Source organism: Panthera tigris, chromosome F3, assembly GCF_018350195.1.
Source record: "Panthera tigris isolate Pti1 chromosome F3, P.tigris_Pti1_mat1.1, whole genome shotgun sequence".
Classification (NCBI taxonomy): Eukaryota; Metazoa; Chordata; class Mammalia; order Carnivora; family Felidae; genus Panthera; species Panthera tigris.
This window is the reverse complement of record NC_056678.1, coordinates 28278985-28304873: the sequence shown is the minus strand read 5'-3', so window position 1 is coordinate 28304873 and position 25889 is coordinate 28278985. Positions and strand designations below refer to the sequence as shown.

The following is a 25889-nucleotide window of genomic DNA, read 5'->3' as shown; positions in this document are numbered from 1 at the left end:
AGAGGCAGGTCAACTTTTTGAGCACTATCCAATCCATGCCATGAAATGTGTACATTAAGAAACTCTAGACTGCATAATGGAAGTGAGGCAGAGCCTCATCCTGATGGAAAATGGGGATGTTGGAGATTTTGCAGCTGTGGGAAAAACCATTCCATCATTGTGTCCATGATTATACCATCATTTCCATTTGATGGATCTTTGGCAAAAAGGAACTGATGAAGACCTGTGTGCTTCACGTGGCACAAAAGATTTACTTTCAGTGAATCCCTGAAAAGTTCCATTGTAAGATGTTGTTTTTCAATGTCCCACATATGTGGAGGTTATGATCCATTTTTCTACTTTTTGCACTTCCCTGTGACCCTGAAACCTGCAGCAAGACCTGTATCAATTTGCGTTAACAGTCTCAATGTGGGCTTGCAACAGGTTAAACAGGTTAGTCTCCATTTATGGAAAATGCTCCAGATGGTAGGCTGAGGGATGCCTTCCTTAATTTCCACATCCTGGGACTTTTGTAAACAAGGACACGAATTTGCCTCACTGCTTCCTCTGCAGATGTGGCTGCCCTGTGTTCTTTTAAGATGTATCCTTTCTGTTCCATCTCATTGCACCAATGGTAATGGTGACTGCTGGGTATGTATTCACTGTCTGGTAACGCATGACCTTTGCACTGCAGCAATACAACCAACTTCAGCAGACTCCAACATACAAAATTAAGTGTCGAAGAGAAACTCTACAAATTGGTGCACATCACATTTATGTATAAATGTTACTGATGTTACTGAATAATAAAATTTTGAAAGCAGTCAATTCTTTTATTGTTCTGTACACTGCTTAAACAGATATAAAATAATTAAACACATGAACAGAAGGGATACACATAAACTTCCATTTGGTGCTTGCTTCTGCTGAGGGAAGGGCAGGAATAGGAGGAGGACAAGAATGGGTCTCAACTGTGTCAACTGTATCTTGAAAAAAAAAAAACAAAACAATGGAGGCAAATGTGGCAAAATGTTAACGTATTTTAGATCTGAGTACCTAGTGAGTATTATCTTCTGGATTTTTCTATATGTTTGATGTAGTTATTACTTTTGTTAAATGAGTAATAAAATGGATCAGCTCTGTGAGGAAAAAAATCAAAAGGCAAAGCCTGTAATGGTAACTCTTTGAGCTCACAAGCAATGAATTTGTGTTACAGAGGTATACTTCAATGACAGCCTCCCATGCACTTTGTCATAACCAGTTGAAAGGAGACAGGACAAGAAAAAGCTGCCGTTGAGAACAAAATCAGGGCTGGGAGAGCAGCAAGACCTCACCCAACCTCTATTCATCCTGTAACCTCCATGGGAACCAGTGAGGGGAGGGGACGGAGACCTAGAGACCTGGGGAAGAAGGAAGAGGCAAGTACCAGGAAGCACTGGCATCTGCAACACTAAGTGGTAAATTAGAGAGAGAGAGAGAGAGAGAGAGAGAGAGAGAGAGAGAAAGAAAGGGGAGGGGGAGGAGGAGGGAGAGAGAATATGAATTAGAAGCCTAGCAGCCAAGATACAAGAGTATCAGTCAATCTAGGATGGTAATTTAGACATAAATGCCATCATGACAAATGTATGGTAGTCCGGGCCCAATAAGTATATGTACCTTTTTCTGCCTTTAAACACTTTTAATGAATCCTGTCATTTTAGGCTCTAGGGATAAAAATCAGGTTCTCTTGGCCCTCAAATAATATATACTTCTGCCATGGCTACAACATATGAAACATCTACAACAAAAATATATAGCTAACATTTATTGAGCGTCTTCTTTATGCCGAGCAGCATCCAAAGCATTTCATGTATTAATTCATTTAATCTTCACAACAGTCTTATGATATATGGATTAATAGTCTTATTACTATTTTACAGACAAGGAAATGGACATACAGAGAGGTTAAGAACCTTACCCAGGAACACACAACTAGTAAAGGCAGAGTCAGGATTTGAACTCAATCTGATGGTGGGACCCAAGCTTTTAACCGTGACACTAAAAAAAAAAACTTGTAGTGAACATACTGCAAAGTACCCTGAATCTAGGTCTGAATTGTGACTCTAGCACATATGACCTGGGTGATTCTGCACATATCCTTCAAATTTTCTCAAACAGCTTATTTTAGTGTTGTGGAAAGTCTCAGGTGATAGAACAAATCACACAGCAATTACATCTACCACAATTATGACTGTAAACGGGCCTAAAAAATGTGACAAGGATTTCCTTGAGAGCATCCATCCCCATAGGCTTCTTAATCTTTATACCTAACACCACTGGACTCAACTACAACGTCAACCTCAGTACCAAGATCAAGGGAGTCCTTCATTGGAAGGGACTTAAGAAGTTTTTGGTAATTCAGGATTGAGCTCTAACAATTGGATTTAATCCCAGTTCTAAAATTAAGACTCTATCCTTATCCCTACACTTCTGAGTTCTACCTGTTCTCCTATACTTTTTCTAGTCCTAAAGACTTACTATGTGCCATATGTTTGGCATATATTATCACATTCAACCCCAGAACACTATGAGGTAGGTTATTACTGCACTATTTGACAGATGAAGAAACTGAAGAGAGAGGTTAAAATGCCCAAAGTCATTTAACAGTGCCAGAATTCGAAGATGAACACAGGTCAACTGGCTGCAAAGGCCATTGTTTTTCCTCTGTAATAAGCAATTTTCAAGTTGTGTTAAGATTCCGTGGAGAATCAAGGGCTGTCAAAGACTGAAGAGACGGAAGGGCATATGGCTCATCTCACTCTTACAGATATATGTAGTATGCTGATTGCCACATACTCCGGACTCCACGCAATTCTTTTATGCCTTCCTGCCTGCCTGGGCTTCCTTCTCCGATCACTTAGAGATCTTAACTCAGTCACCCACAACCCAAGATACCCTCCTCTTCAGAAGGTATTTCTTTCCCAGGCTACCCCAGCATGTTTCTTTTAACTTTCCACTCCTAAGTCTGCCATCAAATAACAGGAAGTACTCATAAAAGTCATTTTTAAAATGGCCACCATTATATATAAGTAGCAGTATCAACTCTGCCACAGTATGGAAGCAGATTAATTCGGCTCACATAATCTAAAATGTTGAATAACCCTCTAGATCATTTGTCTTGAGAATTAATTTTAGAACATATTTGTACTTCGAGAAAAATGTGACTGACTTATAACCAGAAATATCAACAGCAACCTTTAGTCTGACACGAAACCTCGTTAAATGTCACTAGCAAAATACAATAATTATCACTACCATGCAGTATTGTGAGTACTCAGTTTCCTTCCTTTTAAAGCCAGATAACTAAACACCACAGAGGTGCTGCCACTGTAATTCTCAAAGTATCCATACAGCACCTGCATAAGAATCTCCTGCAGCACTATTTATAAATGCAGATTCCTGGGCCCCAAGAGCAACCTAAGGAATCAAAATTTCTGTGAGATCAAGAAATCTGCATATCTTCACAAGCTCATCTAGGTATTAGTCTGAAAATCAACAGTACATATCCATTTCATTTTTTCTACTATTTAAAGGAGACATTAGTTAAAACCATCTTTGGTTAAAACATTTTGCCGATACTTAAAATTGCACATATGTAGAGTGTTTGTCAGTATGTGTTTGAAAACATTTAGGCGACAATAATATTGATCAAAAGCAATACCTCTAAATAAAACTTCACTTTTTAGAAAGAGCTTTAGGATAGTGAAGGGAGTTATTAACCAAGGGTTAATGATAAACTAACTAGTCTTCACTCAATATAGCAGTCCACACACTTTATTCAGCAATGTAACAAGAGAGAAGTTCCATTTTGATAGACATAAGGCAGATACAGGGTAGATCTCCAGGGTACATCCTTTATACAGAATAACAAATAACTTCAGGTTGCACAACATGTGGTAGGCATTTGTCGCATACCAACAGCCATTCCTTGCTTATCCCTTCCTAAAAGAGCCCTGATTTTATTAGGGGACACAATATATCCTACCCAGGCATTGCTCACCCCATTCCCCTTTGCCAGGCCTCTCAGGCTCTCTTGTGAACCAGTACCTTCTAATGAGATTTAAGAAGAAAATCTGCAAGGGACTTCAGAGAAATATTTTTTTCCCAAATAAAAAAGACTTGAAAGGAAAAAGCATTCTGTGTCCTACTTCCAGCCTTTGATTGGGAATGAAATGTCTGTAACAGCAACAGCCACACTGTACTCACTGGGGAAACAACTATAAGGACAAAAAGCTTCCATAAGGATCCCAGGGGGGGAAGAACAGAAAGAGCCTGGGACCTTATGAACATTGTTGAGCCGCTACACAAGCACTAAATTATCTAGTATCTCAAGAGGGATTTTACAATTGTTCAGTGGCCTCTGAGATGTTTTCAACAGATTTTTCTACGTTTCTCCTATACTGTGGTTCCATGATTCTCATAAACAAGTGAAGACCAGAATGTGGTCAATGTCCAGCAAAACATTCTTAGTTCTGAGAGAGATGCTTCCCTTAGACTGTTCATAGTATCTATGGAGTCAAGCTTGATACCTCCTTTCATCATCTATCTCGTATCATAGTATAAGTACTTTTCCATTTCCAGGGGAAGACATTCTAAGTTCAGTCACCACAAAGACAGGATAGTCTTTGCTTATGCAGAGCCAAGTGAATATAGATAATGGTATTTCTGTACGTTTTTGTATAACCTATGTAAGTGTTACCACGGGTTAATGTATAAGAGATGGAATTTAGAACAATGTAGTTTCTTATTAAAATATCTAGCTGTTTTACTGGAATAATCTACAATCCAGCTATTAAGGATGCTTTCCCACAAAAGTTATCACGAGAAGTATCATTATGGTACACACAGTATAGGGCCTCTCCTCCAGGACTACCCTGTCATATGTCCACAATAAGGCTGTGGAGCTTTCTAGGAGGGGTAAGCAAATTCCAAAACATAGGGAACATGGATTAGACTGGTTCTAGATGAACGGTCTGGCTGGAATACTAACTAAATTCATGCTGAACAAAATATGTGTAGACCATGGGAGCAGATCCAACAATTTAATAAGCAGGTCCCCAAGGTAGTGACGGTCTATATCATATTTAGAAAGGAGTCTTTCTTCCATCTTCCTTGGGCTACGAGTACAAAACTCTAGAGTCTCCATGATTTTGAATGTTTAAGAAGTTATTTGTTTTGGCCAAGTTTTTTGTTCAAGGTTTTATCTGTTCTGGTCAAGATTAACTGCAATGCAGGGTTAAAACCAGCTACTCTAGAGTCATGGATCCTTTTTCTAACCAGTGGAGGACCCAGAAGAAATGGGTGGCAAGCTTTTTCAAAGGTCCATCTGGTAAGATTTTGGGGAGCCCACTCAAGTGGGAAAGACCAAGGAAGAACAAGACTTCTATTAGCAGGGTTATCAGGGTAACACTCAGGGCAATAATCAGCTCTGTTAATACGGTCTAAGAATACTTGGTAACATTCATTTTCAACAAGTTCAGTCTGGTACAACCAATGGCCTAGTTCTAAACTAGGGAACCACTGTTGTCCACAGTCAGGGCAATGTGAATTATCTGAGAACATCTGGGCCTAGAAAAACAACACAGAAAGCAATGTAACAGTAAGAGGCAACAATGACACAGATACCCAAATAACCAGGTCCTATTACAGGTCTGGTTTAGCAATGTCTCAGTCTGAAAATACTTGGCAACCAGAGTTAAATTTGGCTTGCACCTCCGTGCAATTCTTCAAGATTTCGTTGTCTGTTTTTCACTCAACTGCAACTCAGTCTCTGAACCCAGGGACCGATTTCGTCTATAATGTTGTCAGTCGCTTATTAGCAGCACAGATCTCAGAATAGTTCCTTGAAATCCCAGCTTCTCAAGAAAAGATGGGGCTCTAGTCTAAATTAGTTATTTCTCCTTGTGTGTTATCAGCTGGTGGTATCATGCAGAGGCACTCGGCTTACTCTGCTTTGCTGGTAAATTATTTCGTCTGCTTGGTGAAACAGAGGAGCGGACAGGTCCAATGGGTCTTTTGTGGGCGCTGGCACTTGTTGTTGTAATACAGGTACCCAAGTCTTAACGCCTTGGCACTTTACAGTGATGGAGGGGGGTCAGGAAAACCTGGTAGAGTCCTCTTGAGCGTGGATCCAATGAAGTCTTTCTTGGGAGGACCTTAATCAGGACACAGAGAAGTAGCTGATGTTGAGTTGGTTGGAGGGTCTGGAAATGCTTCACATACCTGTAAATGATAAAACTTCAGACGACTCATATGGGCTTTGAGTTGCTCACAATATTATTAGAAACATGCATTTGGAAATCATTTGAGCCAGTCAAGGTGGATGAGAATTGTCTTGTGGGTTTCTCCATGACAATTTTATATGGGTTCAAACCAATGTATCTGTTGGGAGTTATGCTTATTTTGGGCACTAGGAAGGGTTTTGGTTCATTTAAGATTTGTATTAGCTTAGTATTTTCAGGACTAGATTTCTTTTTGCTAACTCCTTTTGCATTTTAGTAATAATAAAGTCTGTATAATCATGTTTAATCTGGTAAAACTTTGAGATTTCTTGTGTATCTCTTCTGTGAAATGGGTGACATATGTGATATTCCTGTAATGTGTGGGATAACATTAACAATGGTGACAGCCTTTCTACAACAGACTTCAATCCATCCAGGAAAATGCTTACAAAATCATCAGGAAATATCGTTAAAAGCTAACTATAGGAAGTTGGAGGCAATCCTTTTGAAGGCTGAAAAAGAAACCACGAGGGACAGGTCTTATTACCCACATCTATCTTTATAGGTTTATGCACATTATAATGTTTAATAAGGCAAGTCAGGTATAGTCTTGAGCAATAGTCCTGAGCAATTCTTGGAAAATATTTAGAAAATAAGTTGGAATTTATAGATACTATCATCATTTTTATACTCCTTCATGACACTGAATGCAACAAATAAATAAGGTCGGGTACTAGGATGTATGGAACAACTGCATAGCCACCTAGAAAGTACTATGTGCCAGAGTACAACATATACCTTGTTTTTCTGCAGTGTTTTGTGAGTTCTGAGGCTTGATCCTGTGAGAGCACTAAGGGACACAGGGAAAGGTGTGAGTGCTAAGACTATATAAAGATTTGGCCTGAAAAGCAGAGGAGTGAAAGCCTTAGTTGTGGTTTGGCCGAAGCATCTTCCTTACAGACTATCAACGGTAGCTGTGATTCTCAGATTTTAAAATGGCAAGTTTAAAAGGTAACTGAAGAGTTTCTGACAGTGCTGCAACACAGGGCTCCTATTCTGATGGGAGCCCCAGATGAGGTGACAAAGTCAGTAAATATACTGATGTACTTTTTGAGGTTAGGTAACAATGGATGGGTGCGGGCTACCAAGTCAGCTCCTCATTCGAAGTGAACAACAGAAGGGATGCAGGGATCCTGACTTAACAACCTTTATGGTGACAACACTGAACAGCTGAGGGTCCACTGACAAGAGCACCAAAGTAAGTTTCAGTTATTGAATTGGGAAACCTTGCAGGTCCAGTACGTGGAACAAATGAATAAAGCCACACAATCGTGGGGCTCAACATAAAAGTCACTAGTAGAGTTATATGGCTAAGTCTAACACTGAAAAGATAAGGAATTGTGGATTTTTGGCGCGAAACGGGAATATGCAATTGAAAGCACAAGACAGTATTCCACATCCACCAGACTGGCAAAAATCAACAAGTCTGACAATGGGGACTGCATACTCTCGGTAAAACCACCCCTCCCCCAGGACTCCATGTCTCCACTGGCAGCGTCAAGAGCCAGACCGAAAGCTCCAAGTACTCAAAATAAACCCACCCTTCCCCCAACCTTCATTTCTCAACTTCAAGAGTCCACAAAGCACTAGAGACCCAAGTATTCCTGAATTCAAGAACTCTAGTTTTCCTCATGTTTCAGACAAGACAGCCCCTCCCCTGATCCTCTAAACCACTATGGGCCAAGAGTCAGAAAGGGACCCCAAAGCACTAAGTGCTCAGAGTAAGATTACTTATCACCAGCCTCTTCCCTCATTCCTAAGCCTTACCACTGATAGGTGAAGAGGGCCTCCTGAAATGCTCCTGGCAAGATTCTCAAACTCCACTCCCACCCCCCACCCACAGCTTCACTGACATTATCAGCTTGAAAGCACCAGGCCCAACCAAGCTCATCATACCTGTATCTCTGTTTATGCTGACCACTAAATAAAGCCCAGGGCCTCGGAGTTGTACTTCATCCCCTGAGTCTCGAATCCCCATATAGATCCAAGAGCAGCCGAGATAACGTCCCCTCTCCTTGCTTTGTTGTTTCCATTTTGATATAGTAAACATTTTAGCCATTTGTCTGTACCGAAACATAAAATCCCTGAGAATAGGGCTTTTTGGCTTTTTATTTACCCAAGTAAATAAGGTTGTATGGAACAACTGCACAGCCACCTACAAAGTACTATGTGTCAGAGAAGTACTCGTTTTTATGTGCCCAAAAAACATAAATGGTAAATACAAATAACTTGAATCCTTACACTCTAACAATAGGAGCATAAATTAGTACAACCACTTTTGGAATTAATTTGGCATTATCTAATAAGGCTGAAGGTGTGCATTTCCTAGAACTCTGTAATTCCACTCTTAGGTATATAACCCAGAAAATTTGCACATCTGCATTTGAAAACATGAATGTAAATATTCACGGTAGTACTGCGTGTAACAGCCAAACAGCCAAAATGACTATGAACAGTAAAATGGATAAACAAATCGAGGTAGGTATATCTTGTTTTATTGTACTTTCCTTTACTGTGCTTCTCACATACTGCATTTCTTAAAAATTGAAGGTTTGCAGCAACCCTGCATCAAGCAAGTCTATCACTATCATTTTTCCAACAGCATCTGCTCACTTCGTGTCTCTGTGTCACATTTTGGAAATCCTCACAATATTTCAAACTTTCTCATTATTATTATCATATTTGTAACAGTGATCTATGATCACTGATCTTTTATGTTACCGCTGTAAGTGTTTCGAGGTGCCAGAAACCACACCCATGTAAGACACTGAACTTAATAAATGTTGTGTGTGTTCTGACTGCTTCATTGACTGGCTGTTTCCCCATCTCTCTTCCTCTCCTCAGGCCTCCCTATTCCCTAAGACACAACAATATTGAAATTAGGCCAATTAATAATCATACAATGATCCCCAAATGTTCAAGTGAGAGGAAGAGTTGCACATCTCTCATTTAAATCAAAAGCTAGAAATGAGTAAGCTTACTGAGAAAGGCATATAGAAAGCTGAGACAGGCTGAAAATCAGGCCTCTTGCACCAAACAGCAGAGTTGTGAAAGTGAAGGAAGTTCTGGAAGAAAATGAAAAATGCTGCTCCAGTGAACACACAAGTGCTATGAAAGTGAAACAGCCTTACTGCTGATACGGAGACAGTCTGAGTGGTCTGGATAGAAGATCAAACCAGCCACAGCGTTCCCTCCGGCCAAAGCCCAGTAGAGCAAAATCCTCACTGACTAATTCTGTGCAGGCTGAGAGAGGTGAGGAAGCTGCACGAGGAAAGTCTGAAGCTAGCAGAGGTTGGCTCAAGAGGTTTAAGGCAAGAGGCCGTCTCCGCAAGGTCAAAGTGCAACGTGAAGCCGCAGGTGCTGGTGTAGGTGCTGCAGTAAGTGAACCCGAAGATCCAGCTAACTTACTTAATGAAGGTGGTCACGCTAACAACAGGTTTGCAATGTAGATTAAAACAGCCTTCTATTGGAAGAAGATGCCATCTAGAACTTTCACAGCTAGAGAGAGAAGTCCATCCCTGGCTTCAAAGCTTCAAAGGACAGGCTGACTCTCTTGTTAGGGACTAATGCAGCTGGTAACTTGAAGTTGAAGCAAAAGGCTTCTTTTTTCCCCATTCCAAAAATCCTAGGGCCCTTAAGAATTATGCTAGCTACTCTGTCTTTGCTATATAAATGGAACAAAGTCTGGATGACAACACATCTGTTTACAATATGGCTTACTGAATATTTTAAGCCCGCTGTTGAGACCTACTGCTCAAAGAGATTTCTTTCAAAATATTACTGGTCATTAATGATGCACCTGGTCACTCAAGGGCTCTGAGGAATATGTACAATGAGATTAACGTTACTTTCATGCTTGCTAACACAATGTCAATTCTGCAGTCCATGAATCAAGGAGTAACTTAGACTTTCAAGTCTTATTATTTCCTTTTTTTTTTTTTTTCCAAGTCTTATTATTTCAAAAGTATGTTTTGTAAGGCCATGGCTGCCACAGAGAATGATTCCTCTGATGGATCTGGGCAAAGTAAAATGAAAACCTTCTGGAAATGATTCACCATTTTAGATGCTATTAACAACATTCCTGATTGATGAGAAGAGGCCAAAACATCAATATTAACAGGATTCTGGAAGTTGGTCCCAATCCTCACAGATGACTGAGAAGTTCAAGACTTCAGTGGAGGAAGTAACTGTAGATGTGGTAGAAAACATCAAGAGAACTAGAATTAGGAGTAAAGCCTGAAGATGTGAGTGCACTGCTATAATTTCATAATAAAACTTTAATGGATGAAGGAGTTGCTTCTTACGGATGAGCAAAGCAATCCGTAGAGATGGTTTCTTGAGATGCAATCTACTCCTGCGAAGATTGTTGAAATGACAAAAGATATAGAATATTACATAAACTTTGCTGATAAAGCAGTGGCCCAGTTTAAGAGGATTCACTACAGTGCTGAAAAGAAGTTCTAGTGTGGGTAACATGCTACCAAACAGCATCACATGCTACCAAGAAATCATTCATGAAAGGAAGAATCAATGGATGCATCAAACTTCACTGTTGTTTTTTAAGAAATTGCCATAGCCATCCCAATTTTCAGTAACCGCCACCCTGATCAGTCAGCAGCCATCAACATCAAGGTAAGACCCTCCTGGCACTTGTTGGGATGAGCACTAGGTGTTGTATGTAAGCCAATTTGACAATCAATTATATTAAAAAAATAAAGGTAAGACCCTCCACCAGCAAAACGATTATGACTCACTAAAAGCTCAAATAATGGTTAGCATTTTTTAGCAATAAAGGTATGTACACTTAAAGAAAACATAATGCTATTGCATAATTAACGTACTATGGTACAAACATAACTTTTATATGCGCTGGAACCAAAAATCTGATTTGACTTACATTATTGAGATATATGCTTTACTGCAGTGGTAGGTAAAAAGTCTTCACTAGTCTCCAAAGTATGCCTGTATTACGTACATATACACACAGATGAAACTCAAGAATATTAACCTAAAAAAACTGAAAGTAGAAGAACCCCCCCACACACAAACTTACACATTTTCATTTACATCAAGTTTCAATATATTATTTAGGAATAAATATTCAATAAAGCTAAAAAGAAAACAACAAACACAAGGAGAATTGTTACTTTTGATGGGAGAGAAAAGGGGATGGGATTGGGAAGGGTATACAGAATATTTCAAATATTGTCACAAATATTTTTTTAACTCTTTGGAGGCACAAGGTTCACTGTATCATAAAACCTAATTGCTTACAGAATCTCTATTCAATGTTATAATTTTTAAAAAGATTAGAGTGGAAATACTAATGGGCTAGAAAAAGAGATTAATAGGCAGAACCAAAATTTCACATTGTGGACCAGAAGAGCAGCAGCAGTTACTTTGCCCAGAGGGTGGCTAATATACTGAGGACCAAAAAAAGCCTTACAGAAGGATACAGATCTTAGTTTTTCTTATAAAATTGTAAATAACTCTCTCTTCACAGAAATGAGACCTACCTAATACTGATATGGAAAAGAAAGTTTACCTAGGCATACTCCCATAAAGACATGCATCGTTTTGCAGGGACATTATTTCATATGGTGCTTTTGTACTAAATTAGAAAAAGGAACCCTTCTTCTAAGTAAGTTGTAGCCCAGAAAACCTCACTTGGCCAGGTATTCAATAGTAATCCTCTGTAAGATAATAATGCTTACTAACAATAACTAACGCCGAGTGCCATTGTCTGTTCTGAGCATTTTACGTGTATTAACTCATGTAATCCTTAGAATAATCAATTTTATGGTAAGGAAACAGAGAGGTTGAGCAACTTGCAAAGGTCACACAGGTCACTGCAGAAAAATAAGTATTTGAATCCAGGCAGACTGGTTCCACAGCCTGTACTCCTAGCTACTATAAGACACAGCCTTTTTGAAGTAGGAACAGTTAAGCTTTAAGAAGCCTCTTCATATATATGAGCTGTTTGCTGCTCTTCAACAGTGTGTATATACTGAGGTAGGGGTGGAGAAAATCACCTATCGCAATTTTCCACTTTCACACAGTAAGATCTAGGATAGGTTTAGGGGGTCCTGCATCCACTGAAATTACATACAAAATGTTTTATGTACACATGTGTTTTTTTCCTAGAAAGAGGTATTTTTAGACTCCCAAAGGAATCTGACGTAGTTCAAAACCATTACGTGTTAATGGTTCCCAATCATTTTACTACCAAATGCAATTTTTATTCCTAGCACACCCTTCCTCAGATCTCATTTTGGAAGGATGTCTAAACAATCAGCATTCCTGTAATAATTTCATTTTCTCATTTGTATTAATTAGACATCTGGGGCTTCTGGGTGGCTCAGTCGGTTAAGTGTCTGATTTCAGCTCAGGTCATGGTCTCACAGTTCCGGAGTTCAAGCCCTACGTTGGGTTCTGTGGTGACAGCTCAGCGCCTGGAGCCTGCTTCGGATTCTGTCTCCCTCTCTTTTTGCCCCTTGCCTGCTCACACTCTCTCTCTCTCTCTCAAAAATAAAATAAACATTAAAAAAATTTATTAGACATCTGCCAATGTCAATCTGCCAATCAGAACTTCTAAGAAAGAAAGAAGATAGTGTTACTGGCACTGGTTAAGAAATTTTCAGTATTTTAAATTACAGATAAATAGTCAAAATTCCTCTATCATCAAGTTGGAAAGATTTAGATATTCTGGATTTGTTTCCTTCCTCAATTCCATTATTAGCTTAAGTTAAAAGTAGCTGATTTAAAGTAAATATTACTATTAGGCTTGTAGAAATACTGAAAATACCTTGAGAACCACCATTAATTACTCTGATTATTAAACGTAATTTTTTAAGTTCCTGAGGAAAACAACCATGTACTAGGCCCAAAGCCACGTACTGTGGATACATAGAGAAAATCTTACAGGACTTCTACGTGTCCAGGGAATCCAGAAAGGAAACCTACTTTGGGTAAAGGCTAAATGCCTTCAGATAGATATAAAAAGATTGCATGTAGAGTTCCTAGGAAATTCTGGAAGGCCCATAGAAAAAGCAAGGTTTTCAAACAAATCTTTTAACCAACAACAGTTTTAAAAGCCAAAGTTTAAAGAGTTTCTCCACTGCATAAATGTCATACAAATGAAAAACACAAACCAGGTTTTTTGGTAAGAACTAAAGTAAATTTATAATTCTTCCTGAAACTTTATTAGAAGAAAATTTAGAAAACAGCACTTTAACTGAAAAATGAAAATGCAACTCTATTTAATTTTTTTTTTAATTTTTTTTAAGTTTATTTATTTTTGGGACAGAGAGAGACAGAGCATGAATGGGGGAGGGTCAGAGAGAGAAGGAGACACAGAATCCAAAACAGGCTCCAGGCTCCGAGCTGTCAGCACAGAGCCTGACGCGGGGCTCAAACTCACGGACCGCGAGATCATGACCTGAGCCGAAGTCGGCCACTCAACCGACTGAGCCACCCAGGCGCCCCAATGCAACTCTATTTAATCCACTGAAATGTATATCTACTAATAATGGCAGCTTAATACATACTAATCACCTTCATTAAATATTTTGATTCTATTTTATTCTTCACTATTTCCTGAATAGATGTTAGGAAGCAAGCTCAAATCTGCCTATGACAGATAAAAATTGTCTCATTCTTTTTATCATATGATAATCTAAGTCTCAGACTGAGTCAGGATTGGGGTGACTTCTCCAGGAAAACATATCCCTCAGACTACAGCCTTAGCTAACTCTCCACATGATACATAAAATCAAAAGACAGAAACACAAGGGCACCTGGGTGGCCCAGTCGGTTAAGTGTCCGACTTTGGCTCAGGGTATGATCTCAAGGTTCGTGGGTTTGGGCCCTGTGTCGGGTTCTGTGCTGACAGCTCAGAGTCTAGAGCCTACTTCAGACTCTGTCTCCCTAGCTCTCTGCCCCTCCCCCACTCGTGCTCAGGATGTCTCTCTCTCTCTCTCAAAAATAAATACTAAAAAAAAAAAAAAAAAAAAAAAAAAAAAAAAAATGTAAATGCTTTAAACCCTGAATTCCTATTTTGAATATTTTTTTCCCATGGAATATTATATTCTAAGGCTAACCAATAATCAAAAATGTCCACTTTTTATAGAAAACAATATCTCTGATACATTTCATACACAAACTCAAATCTTTCAAGTTTCGTATTTTGTAACTAGTTTAGAATTTAGATGACAGGAGATTAAGGAGTATGGGCATAAAAAGGAACTTCTTTTTAAGTTCACATAATCTAAAATAATTCTGTTAAAAGTTTATTATGAAAATAAATGCTCCTTAAAGAAGTCTTCAGATTGTTTTGTGAGGAACTAGCTCTAATCTGGCAGTCTTGAGATCAGTAGAGAAGACATATGGATGACAATTTCAGTGCTACTTACCACATACACTGTTCCCTCTTATGAAGAACACACAGGCCGAACAAAAAAAAAATTCTATCCTGAGTTAGAAAACAGCTGCAGAGTGTTCTCCCCTCACCCCAGGAACTGACAGATAAAACAGGTGTATGTATGGATTGCTAGCATACCTTAAAGGGGAACAACTGCTTTAGACATTTATTGGTACATTTCAACTGACCTTGCCCTAATGGACCAAAAGCCATCCTTCAAATTCTGTTACAGTTTCGATTTCAAACACCAGCAGTCAAACCTTTAAGGTTAATATGAGTCATTCAATAGTGAGACTCAGTGCCAAGCTTAAGTATTTCTATACTTATACCAGCTATTTGTCTGTATTTCAAACTAAATTTCTAAGGCTTTCTAAGTCTTGCCCACTCCTCTGTACCATATTTGTTGTCATAATATGTTTGTATTATTTTCACAGTTTCCCACAACTTCCCAGTATTTCTATTAATTGGTACTTCCATATATTTGAAAGGGAATTTGAAAAAGTACTAAAGAAAGAAAAAGAAGTACTCCAATTACTTCCTTAGGTAACTGTTTCTTAAATAAGGACTAAATGCCTGGAACAGTTCAAATATCATACATATTTTCTGAGTAAAGACACTTCCTTTCCTTCTTATCCTTTTTACCCTTCTTAGTCCCTCCCAACTCCCCTGACTTGTAGTTCAGATTTGGGTGGACTAAGTACAGGCAGTAAGCAAAGCACAAAGGATCAAAGAGTTTGCTAATATTTGGGTACACTAATGGATTCCCAGTTTTAGCTCAACTCCGCTAATCACCTTTACTATCTACACTAAGTCAACACATTTGTATTAAACTTTTTATTTTGAATATATTGTATTTTTTTAAAGAGGTGTAAGTAATCTCTACACCCAACATGGAGCCTGAACTCAAAACCCCAAGATCAAGAGTCACATGCTCTAATGACTGAGCCAGCCAGGCACCCTAATGATATATATTTTTTAACATTTTATTTTTAAATAATCTCTATATCCAATGTGGGGCTCAAACTCACAACTCCAAGATCAACAGTTGTACACTCTACCAACTGACAGACAGCTAAGCACCCCTTGAACTAATTTTAAACTTACAGAAAAGTTGCAAAAATATTGCAGAGTTCTCTTACATCCTTTATCTAGTTTCTCCCAAAGTCAATATCTCATAAAATTGAAGTACAATTATAAAAACCAAGAATCATTGGTTTTTATCAGCTAAACTACAGACTGTTCACATTTCACCAGTTTCTCTATTAATGTTGTTTTTCTGTTCCAGGTACAACCTGGGATCTCATATTGCATTTAATTGTTAGTTCTCCTGCGTCTCCAAACTGAGACAGTTCCTCAATCTGTAATTTATAGTTTCTTGTCTTTTGTGACCTTTTAGTCTTTGTGACCTTGACACTTTTTTGAAAAGTAATGGTCACTTATTCTGTCTGATGATCCTCAATCTGGGTTTATATAATGTTTTTGCATTCATTTTGTTGCTCCAACTTTGGCCATTAGGAGCTCCTTCAAGTTGGCTCCTGTGTGCCTTCAACCAGGACCCTCAACTTTTTTGATCATTTCCTGAATTTCAAGCACTACAAGATGTTCCAGGCTCCCTGTCCCAGCCCTGGAGTCAACTATGTCTCCAAAAATCCTAGTTCTTTTTATCAAAAAACAGTGTTCAAAAACCAGTTTCACTTCAAGCCAACAATCTGGACAGCCACCACTAGTATTTGTTTCCTTACTAAACTTATTAACTGGAAATCATCAGTGTCATGTTGGAGCATGTTAGAAATGCACATTTTTGGGCCCCACCCCAGACCTACTTAAACCAGAATCTCTGAGAGGCTGGTGCAGGAGTTTGTGTTTTAAGAGGTTCACCAGATCATTCTAATGTTTCACCACAAAGTCTGAGAAACACCGCTTTAAAGAATAGTTTTCCTGGGGCGCCTGGGTGGCTCAGTCGGTTGAGTGGCCGACTTCGGCTCAGGTCACGATCTCGTGGTCTGTGAGTTCAAGCCCCGCGTCGGGCTCTGTGCTGACAGCTCGGAGCCTGGAGCCTGTTTCCGATTCTGTGTCTCCCTCTTTCTGACCCTCCCCCGTTCATGCTCTGTCTCTCTCTGGCTCAAAAATAAATAAACGTTTAAAAAAAAAAAAAAAGAATAGTTTTCCGGCACTATAAACCCTATGTTTATCTCTAATAAAAAAAGTTTACTGTTAATAATTCATCTTGTATATAAATCATACTTTCATTGATACAATTAATAAAACTATAGGTGAATGCCTCTTCTGTTCAGGCACTCACCACTTCCCTATTCTTCATCATTTTCCTATAAAAACTGTTTTTAATGTGGTCACAGTAGTTACAAATACTGTTACTTTTATATACAGAGAAATTGTAGGTCAGCCTCCAGGATCAATTCCTGCCTACATAAAGGACCTAAAATCCACACACTGAAGCTGCAAAAATAAACCCCTTGCAGCACTCTCCTCTGAAGTAAGACTGCCTAGGCCTGACCGACTGCTCCAGTACCTGGCTTGAACTCTTCTCTGCCTTCATTTTCTTAACCACAAAAAGGAGTAACACTACCTAGAAGAAAGAGGCACTGTAAGAGTTAACGAGCAGCATTTGCCATAACGAGGGCACACGAGAAGCCCTCAAAAACTATTAAATAAAAGTGTCACTAGAGGTTTTTATTACTTTTATTATTTTAATATTTATTTTTGAGACACACACACACACACACACACACACACACACACACACACACACACACACAGCACAAGCGAGCAGGGCAGGGGAAGAGAAGGAGATACAGAATCCAAAGTAGCAGGCTCCAGGCTCTGAGGTATCACCGCAGAAGCCGGTGTGGGGCTGGAATTCACGGATCAGGAGATTGTGACCTGAGCTGAAGTTGGACACCTAATCAACTGAGCCACCCAGGGGCCTAGAGATTGTATTTTTTGAAATGAGGAGAGCAAATGGAAACCGTGTTAAAAGAAAATTATGCTGTTTCTTCACTAGATCAGAATAAAGGCAGACCCAGACAGCTTTATTTACAGAACTAAAACAAAACTCTCAGAAGTTAACCAATCTTTTAAATTTGACTTTCTGCAAAAAAGGTTATTACATTCACATTACACATGCCCACGATCAAGGGCTAAACGAGAGGGGTGTGTGTGTGTGTGTGTGTGTGTGTGATCTTTTGAAAAAAATTTTTAATGTTTATTCATTTTCGAGAGACAGACCGTGAGCAGGGGAGAGGCAGAGAAAGAGGGAGACACAGAATCTGAAGCAGGCTCCAGGCTCTGAGCTGTCAACAGAGACCCATGAGGGACTTGAACTCATGAACCAGGGATCATGACCTGAGCCGGACAGATGCTTAACCCACTGAACCACCCAGGTGCCCCACAATTTAATCTTTTGAAGTATTATAATTATAGGTGGATTTTCTTCCTATTCTGATTACCAAAATCATGGTGTTAGTAAAGAGGAAAACAGCCCAATTTCCCATCTGCTGGGTCCTTAAACTATCCCATTTAATACTCCAAATAACCCTATGAATCTCTAACTTTGCAGACAAGGAAAGGCGATCAGAGCAATACAGTAACCTGCCCAAGTCACACAGTGACAGAACAGGAATTCAAACACAGCTCTCACTCCAAATTCTATGCTTATAACCAATGCTGGGGACACTGTTCTTTATTCACAAAATGCTTGATTTGCTGTACAAAACTTGTGATAAAGTATAGTCACTCTACGGAATTATCTCTTGTGGGACACAATAGTAGTCATAAGATGTAGAATACTAATTAAATTTTAACACAATTAAAATTCTAAATGCGAAATGAGTAACAGCAGAAGCAGATAGGGAGTCTCTGAGCAAACTTCCCCTTAGGAAATTCAAGAGGCATTTCAGAGAAACGTAGATTTCCATGGTATAGTTTAAAATAACTTCTCAGGCAAAAACAAATTATATACAAGACACAACACCTTATTAAAATACTCAATAATCCTCAAATATTATTAACTAACTTCATAAGTTACTGTATTCATGAGTTATAGGAGCTCTCAGGCTTGTATTATCTCTATGCTAGTAAGAAAAACAAATGAAATAGAGCTTAAATGAGTCATTCGTGGTTATGTGATAAAGCAGCAACAAAACTGGTAATCAAGTTGTGGACTCTGCCTTCAGCATAATAAACATTACTGAGAAGAGGTGCTCACTTAAAAGTTTCCATAGCAAATGTCAGATTTTCAAGCCATTCTAATCTATACAGACTCCTGAGATTTTTAGTTCTTCTACCATGAAATTCCTTTTCTCATTAAATGATTTTCCACTGACCAATAATATGCTAATCATGTGCTTAAAAAATAAAACTGGTAAATATGGATAGATTCCACGGCCCTAATTCTTAAAAAAAAAAAAAAAAAAAAAAGACAAAGATTTCTCATACAGATCTAAAATAAAATGTTTTAAAGTCTAAAAACCGGTAAAACTAAAAGTGGTATATAGAATCAGATTAAGATAACTCATTCCTGTAACCGTGTATAAAGTCTAACAAACACTACTGATAAAGTAGAGAATACTACACACTTTCTTCTTTTTCCTCTCACTCCCTGCCCCACTTTTTTAGGGAGTACTATACACTTTCTTGAAGAAAGAAAAGAGTAAACTTTCTCAAAAGGTATGAAATACAACTGAGAATACGTACATAATACATAAACAAATGAGTAATTGTAGCGTCTAACTAAACTTCAACCTTGGCCCTTTTTAGCACCATTAAGGCTAAAAAAAAGGTGGGGCAGGGAGGTGGCACTACTTTATAAGGACTGAGATGACGTAGGATGAGATTCTGCTAAGCACGCAGGTAAAGGGAGTAATCACCACCCGCAGTGGTAGTCAGATATCCCGTTTACATTTTGAGCCTTATAGAAATTCTGCTTCTCGTCTCAAAGTCCAACCCAAACATTTATTCCCACCTTAATTCTGTTTAACGTTTACAAGACTCTGCTTCTCTTCTTTTACTTCCAAAAAAAAAAAAAAAAAAAATACGCCCCCAACCTTCCCCATTTAAGGTTTTTGCTGTAGGGAGGTGGGGGCGGGGAGGGATCGTTTTGGAAAAATCTTTCTAAAGAAGCTTTCAGATCAAATATTAACACATGTAAAAGTTGTATATACATTTTACTTACTTACAAATTCTAGCAGGGTCTTAAATCGTCGACTGTCAACGTCTGGAGAGCCCTTCGGTGTTCTTTTTGCCCCACAACGCCGGGCTGCACCCCACCTCGGACGTGGAGGATCAGAACGTCGTCCCGGTCCCAGTCCACGTGACGAAGACCTTCGTGGGGAGGAGAGGGACGCACGGAATGCTGGGACTGGTAGTCGGCCCGCCCCTCCTCCTCCCCAGTCTGCACGCCCCTCTCTCCACTCCCCACCCGCTGGCCAATGCCAGGGTGAGAGGCGTGGCGAATGCGCACCACAGAACCGCCCGGGACCATATCCCTGCAATCCTACAGGAAAGCGCGCATCTCTGCAAGACACCGCGGAACAACCCATGGAACCAATACTGTGAGGACACTACCCAATAATGCCCAGTACCAGTTAGACATGGCTTGGAACTTGGCCTCTACCTTTACAAGGTGAGTGTCCTCAAACGAGTTGCTTAGTCTAACCCTCAGTCTGCTCCTGTCAAACGGGGACAAGGCTACTTACAAACCTCATTTGTCCGTAAACATGCTAATGTACCTAACGGTACCTGCTAAGTTATAGTAATAAATGATGAAAAATAAATATTTTGGTCAATCCCATAAATGTGCAGATTGAGAGATGGCAAGGAATTTAGCGAAGAACACACGATTGGTTAGGGGCAAGTAAGTCTAAATCTCCTGTACCTGACGTACACTAACTCAAAACAACACAGAAGAAACCTACTCTCCTAAAGCTCAGTTTCCCTTTCCTCTTTTTTTTTCTGTAACACTTCTGACCAAAACACTATTTTACTTTGATTTTTATCTGACCCCCATGGAATATAAACTCCAAGGCAGGGAGGGTTGACTTTGGTCTACTCTTTCACTACCATATCCCCAGTACCTAGAAGAGGGATTGTGTAGTACATTGCAGAAGATAAATATTTATTCGATTAATGATTCTTTATGTGGTGGTGATTTTTGGTGCCTTCATCTCTCAATCATTCTCTTTCAGCAAAAGTCACAGGATTCCTAAATACTGTTTAATAATTGACTGCAATTTCTAAATCAATAAAGAATAAGTGGAACAGTATTTACTATATCCTACTCATTTCATTGAATTTAACTTCACTTAATTTCAGTCTAACACTTCCAGCTAGACATTTTCATTTGCAGTAACTGTCTAAAATACTTTCCATTTGCTTGTGAGAGTGGGAAATAAATGGAGTTGGCTACTATTTCTTGAACTTGCTTTAATATTTTAATTTTTTCCTTATTAGAAAAGAACAGGGGCGCCTGGGTGGCTCAGTCGGTTAAGTGTCCGACTTCAGCTCGGGTCATGATCTCACAGTTCATGAGTTCGAGCCCCGCGTTGGGCTCTGTGCTGACAGCTCGGAGCCTGGTGTCTGCTTCGGATTCTGTGTCTCCCTCTCTCTGACCCTCCTCCATTCATGTTCTGTCTCTCTCTGTCTCAAAAATGAAAAAATATTAAAAAAAAGAAAAGAAAGAAAGAAAGAAAAGAACAGTGTTGGGGCCCCTGGGTGGCTCAGTAGGTTAAGTGACTTCGGCTCAGGTCATGATCTCACAGTTCATGGGTTCAAGCCCCTCGTCGGGCTCTGTGCTGACAACTCAGAGCCTGGAGCCTGCTTCAGATTCTGTGTCTCCCTCTCTCTCTGCCCCTCCCCTGCTCATACTCCGTCTTCTTCAAAAATAAATAAAATGTTAAAAAAAAAAAAAAAAGGAACAGTGTTGCCTTTCTGCTAAGATAATAGAGTTATTTCCCTATCTGACCAGATAGGTGATGATGCACAATGAATTGATAAATGCTTTCTCAGTAACTAGATTTCTGCTTACCCTAAAAACAACAAAAAAAAACCCTTCATATACAAAAATTACATTATTTTAAAATAAACTGTGTACTTTAAAATAGCTGCTTTAAGGGTGCTCGGGTAGCTCAGTCACTTAAGCGTCCAATTGGGTTCAGGTCATGATCTCATGGTTCATGGGTTCGAGCCTGCATTGGGCTCCAAGCTGCCAGCGCAGAGCCTGCTTGGAATTATAGCTCTCTTCCTGTCTGCCTCTTCCCAACTCACACTTTCTCTCTCTCAAAATAAATCCATAAACTTAAAAAAATAAAGAAAAGAGCTGTTTTAGAAATCCAGCGTCAACAACACTAGATTTCTAGACTCAGGCATAACAGCTAGGTATACAAATTGATGCCATTTAATCTGAATTATAATTTTTAATAGAGATCTTCCCTAATATATGGCAAATACCCTAAGGCTAAAGAATACACTCATTATTTATCAAACATTTACGTTGGTACAGAATAGATGTTTGATAAATATATGAATTAAATGAGTGTATTCTTTGTTATAATCATTTCTTCTCTAACCTGTCTTCTCTTTCCAGCCACTGAATTCCTCCACATCTCTCACGTTCCCAAAGTAATTGTTTAACAACCAGAGCTCATGCCCCCTCTTGGTAATGGTGACCCAGCAAACCCCTTCCACTACTGGCTATGAATCTACTGCCTCTAACGTCAAGTCTTTTGGGGCCACTCTTACAGTTTGGAAAACATCTACAGCAGAATATCTGGTTTCATAAGAGTTTAGCCTCACTTCACAGTTAGTGATAAATGTTGGTATTTGTAAGATTGCTAGGAGTGGGAGACAATCCTAGCCTATGCCAGGGCTAGGATTATGGATTATTATCTAGACCAAAGAGGGAAAACCCTAAGCAAATATACGTGTTAATGTTAAAGCTACCATGCCTCTGACTTTACTTAATGTTCTCATGATTTGTTTCTTTGGAAAGTGAAAGCCATTAGTTTCTTTCCTAAGCTTTTACAAGCATTTTAAAATTTCAAAACACCACCATACTGATTATTCAACAGGTAGAACCTCTCATCTTCTGATTATTCAGCAACATGTAGAACCTCTTGTCCTTTGTTTTTAAATATGTCCCCAAACCTAAGTTTTAAAGTTTGTATCCAAAGTATCTGTGTAGAGACTATACTGGTACATGTTTTAAAGACGTACTTAATATGCACTGATGTTCATAATATGAACTTTGTATATTAACACTATTAAAGTTTTATATCCTTTAAAAATTACATGAAAGAATTTTTACAATTATATGTTAATGAGCACTATAATAGGCACCTTACAGAGAAAGGGTTACTTAAATCGTGAATAAAAGCCAGGTATTACCAAGTATCAGTACTTTTCAGCATTTTATCGGAAAAGAATTAAGACTCACAAATTTTCCACATACAATACCATTTATCCCAAGCGGACAAAGGAGAATACGCTTTTAATTTTCCCTTAAAAAGTTAAAAAAAAAAAAACAAAAAACAGCATCTCCTTTGATACTGTTCCTCCAGCTTCTTTGGCTATATTGTATATTGTAAACAGAACTAAACTATTGATCCTAACAGTCTAAAACCTAGGTGACTCTCTAAAGCATGTAACTATCTAGCCAAATGTATGGACAATTAGTGAAAATATAATACACCTGAGGCTTTCATTAAATTGAAATCTGTGCCCAGTTTAAGCAAACGAGTCACTGAAAAACATTCTAAGGTGATTTAAAATACTTGAAATAAACATCTTCCAAAATTTCAGAATGACTCAGTAATTGGTTTCCAAAATTACAATTTCTTAAACCTACTCACTAAAATAAGTTCTAGAAAGTCTTCCAAGACAACTGTATATGTTTGAGGGAACAATCTTTTCTCTCAATTATTGACTTTCTGTATGTCTAAATTTGGCTAGTTACTGCAGATTATCCACATCTGTAAATATGAAGAGTTGAAACAAACAGCTTTTATCATGCTTTCTTATTCAATAAACTAAACGCAAGAAACCCTAAAATCAAAGTCAGTAGATCAAGTCATGCCCAGAATCAAAATAAGAATGGGCCATAAGTTAAAATTACAGCGCTCTTATTTCATCAAAGTTATTTGTTCATCTCTCAACGTCCATAACACAGCACTAATGTTTCTAAACAGTGCTGCTGGAATACAGCTTTAACACGAAAGCCAGGAATAAGACTGCATACATTCTGCAAATGGAAATCTACTCGAGCGTATACCTGCAGATACGACTTTGCACTCTCAACAGGTGACTCAAAATTTAAAACTGGCTGCCTTCACAAGGGGCTTAAAAACTAAGAAATTTCCAAGAAAAGATAGCCCTTGCAAAAGGATCTTTATATCATCACTCCAGTAATAAGTTTGGAAAGGCATGGCTAAGGTAGCCGTCGACCAAAAAGGTTCCAGGAAAACTGCGCAACAGCCTGGGGGCGAGGACTGAAACTTCTCCCCACCTCCACCCCCCCCCCCCCCCCACTTTCGCTCGGCCTTCCCCCAGAAACTCGGAAGAGGGGGCCAGGACCGGCGTCTCCTGCGTGCGGGCAACAGTTGCCACGAGCAGCTGGGCTCAGGAAAGGCAATTTGCCCAGCCAGTTGTCCCTTCTCCGTCGTCCCCTCCCACCTTCCCCCAAGGCCAAGGACAGCGACGTCGTCCTCCCTCTTCTCCTCCTCTTTGGTGCCTTCAGCCAGGAGGCGGGAGTGACCCGCAGCAGCTGACCCAGCATAGGCACTGCCTCTCCCACAGCCCTCAGGACACACCATGGGCCCAGAGGCGGGTTTGCAGCACAGCAGCGACGACGCAGGCGGAGGCCACGGCGACTCTCAACTGCCTCCCTGACCGCCGCGAGCACCGCCCGACACCCCGAAAAGTCGTCGCCACCCACGGCAGGAGAATCTAGGGACCCCAAATCCACCTTCGCGATCGACTCAAGCTACGTCAACAACTATGGCGGGCGACGGGAGGCGGGAGGAGCCGGGGAGGGAAGGATGGGGGCTATACGTCACACCCCGGCCCCCCTTGCGGGAGGGTAGGCGCCGGCTCGCCCCTCAAAATGGCGGCGGCAGTGACGCGCCTGCGTACGGAATTCCTTCGCCGTCGCGCCCCGGCCGGCGGGAAGTGAGGTTCTCGGAAGAGCCGCCAGAAGTGTACGGCGACTTCGAGCCCCGGGTAGCCAAGGAAAAGTCCCCGGCGAGAAGACGAGTCCCGCTAGAAGAGTTCCGGCCTGATTCTGAGAAAGAGGAAGTGAGAGAAAGCGCCTACTACCTTCGTTCTCGGCAGAGGAGGCAGCCGCGACTCCAGGAAGCCGAGGAGATGAAGACGCGAAGGACTACCCGTCTACAGCAGCAGCAGTCACAGCAGCCTCTGCTAGAGCCGTCTCCGGTTACGACCAGGAGAGGGTTACGGGACTCTCATTCCTCTGAAGGTGAGACCGACGGAGGTAACAGTCTCCGCCGCGAGCCGGGGAGCGAGCGCAGGCGCGCGGGCGCGAGCGGTGTGTGCGCGTGTCTGGCGGGCGTAAGCTCCCGCCCAGCTCATCCCCGCCGGGGCTCCAGTGGCTCCGCGGCGCGGATAGACGGGCGCCCCCACGCGGGGTCCGCCCCCACCGCAGGCGGGCAAGAGGTGCAGGCGGCTGAGGGTTGGGTAGGCAGTCGTGCTGAGCGACCTGATCCGGGAGCTCTGCGCATCCCTGTGCGTCGAGCAGGGGCGTCCCGAATTGCCTTTATCTGCAGGCCGTCACGGAGAGTGGACGAGTTAGGTGGCAGGCGCGACATCAAAACACTTGGGACTCCGTTTCACTTCAGTTTCCTCTGTCCTGCGGATGTTGCTACCAAAGCCACTTCCATTTCCTCCTTTAACTCTGAAAAGCCAGAAGTCCCTAGCTGAGAGTTATGGTTCTAATGTAACCTTCCAGTCTTTTTCCACCGCTACCCAGGTCAGGGGAGAGGGAAGGGAAATTTGGGGAGTGGGCGTTTCAAGGGATAGAGTAGTTGATGAATTGATTGAGACCCCTCCCAGGTACTTACACCGAGGTGGGCTAAGTCAATTATCCTGAACTTTGAGCTGATCGCTCTGTCTTACGTGTGGTGATCTCTGCAAAAATTCGCCAC

At 40.4% G+C, this 25889-nt stretch overlaps 3 protein-coding genes across 10 annotated transcripts in view; 1 reads left to right on the top strand and 2 right to left on the bottom strand.

Moving 5' to 3' along the window:
* The window catches only part of LOC102957179 (torsin-1A-interacting protein 2), a 31733-nt gene extending 11747 nt beyond the window's left edge, over positions 1 to 19986 (bottom strand). The window contains exon 1 of the mRNA XM_042976661.1: positions 19910 to 19986. The gene's annotated coding sequence lies outside the window, so the exon portion shown is untranslated. The remainder of the gene's footprint in view (positions 1 to 19909) is intronic.
* Positions 1769 to 25889, bottom strand: TOR1AIP2 (torsin 1A interacting protein 2). 5 transcript variants are annotated; one of them, XM_007096183.3, is made up of 2 exons: positions 25806 to 25889; positions 1769 to 6240 (listed from the first exon to the last, which is right to left on the bottom strand). In XM_007096183.3, exon 2 carries the CDS (start codon positions 5578 to 5580, stop codon positions 5185 to 5187), a length of 396 nt encoding a protein of 131 aa, XP_007096245.1. In that variant the 5' UTR covers positions 5581 to 6240; positions 25806 to 25889; the 3' UTR covers positions 1769 to 5184. The 5 variants fall into 5 exon arrangements, with proteins under 5 accessions (XP_007096245.1, XP_042832596.1, XP_007096244.1 ...); XM_042976662.1 differs by lacking the exon at positions 25806 to 25889 and adding an exon at positions 25045 to 25130; XM_007096182.3 differs by lacking the exon at positions 25806 to 25889 and adding an exon at positions 19914 to 19996.
* The window catches only part of TOR1AIP1 (torsin 1A interacting protein 1), a 42488-nt gene continuing 40882 nt past the window's right edge, over positions 24284 to 25889 (top strand). For 3 of the 4 annotated variants that reach the window (XM_042976659.1, XM_042976657.1, XM_042976655.1), the window contains exon 1: positions 24284 to 25204. In XM_042976659.1, coding sequence (XP_042832593.1) covers positions 24727 to 25204 — 478 coding nt within the window. In that variant the 5' untranslated portion in view covers positions 24284 to 24726. The remainder of the gene's footprint in view (positions 25205 to 25889) is intronic. The other variant, XM_042976658.1, reaches the window with a different exon arrangement.

What these genes read in the sequence shown, in the direction of transcription:
- TOR1AIP2 (XM_007096183.3), bottom strand. Translation starts at nt 5,580, where the DNA reads ATGTTCTCAGATAATTCACATTGCCCTGACTGTGGACAACAGTGGTTC.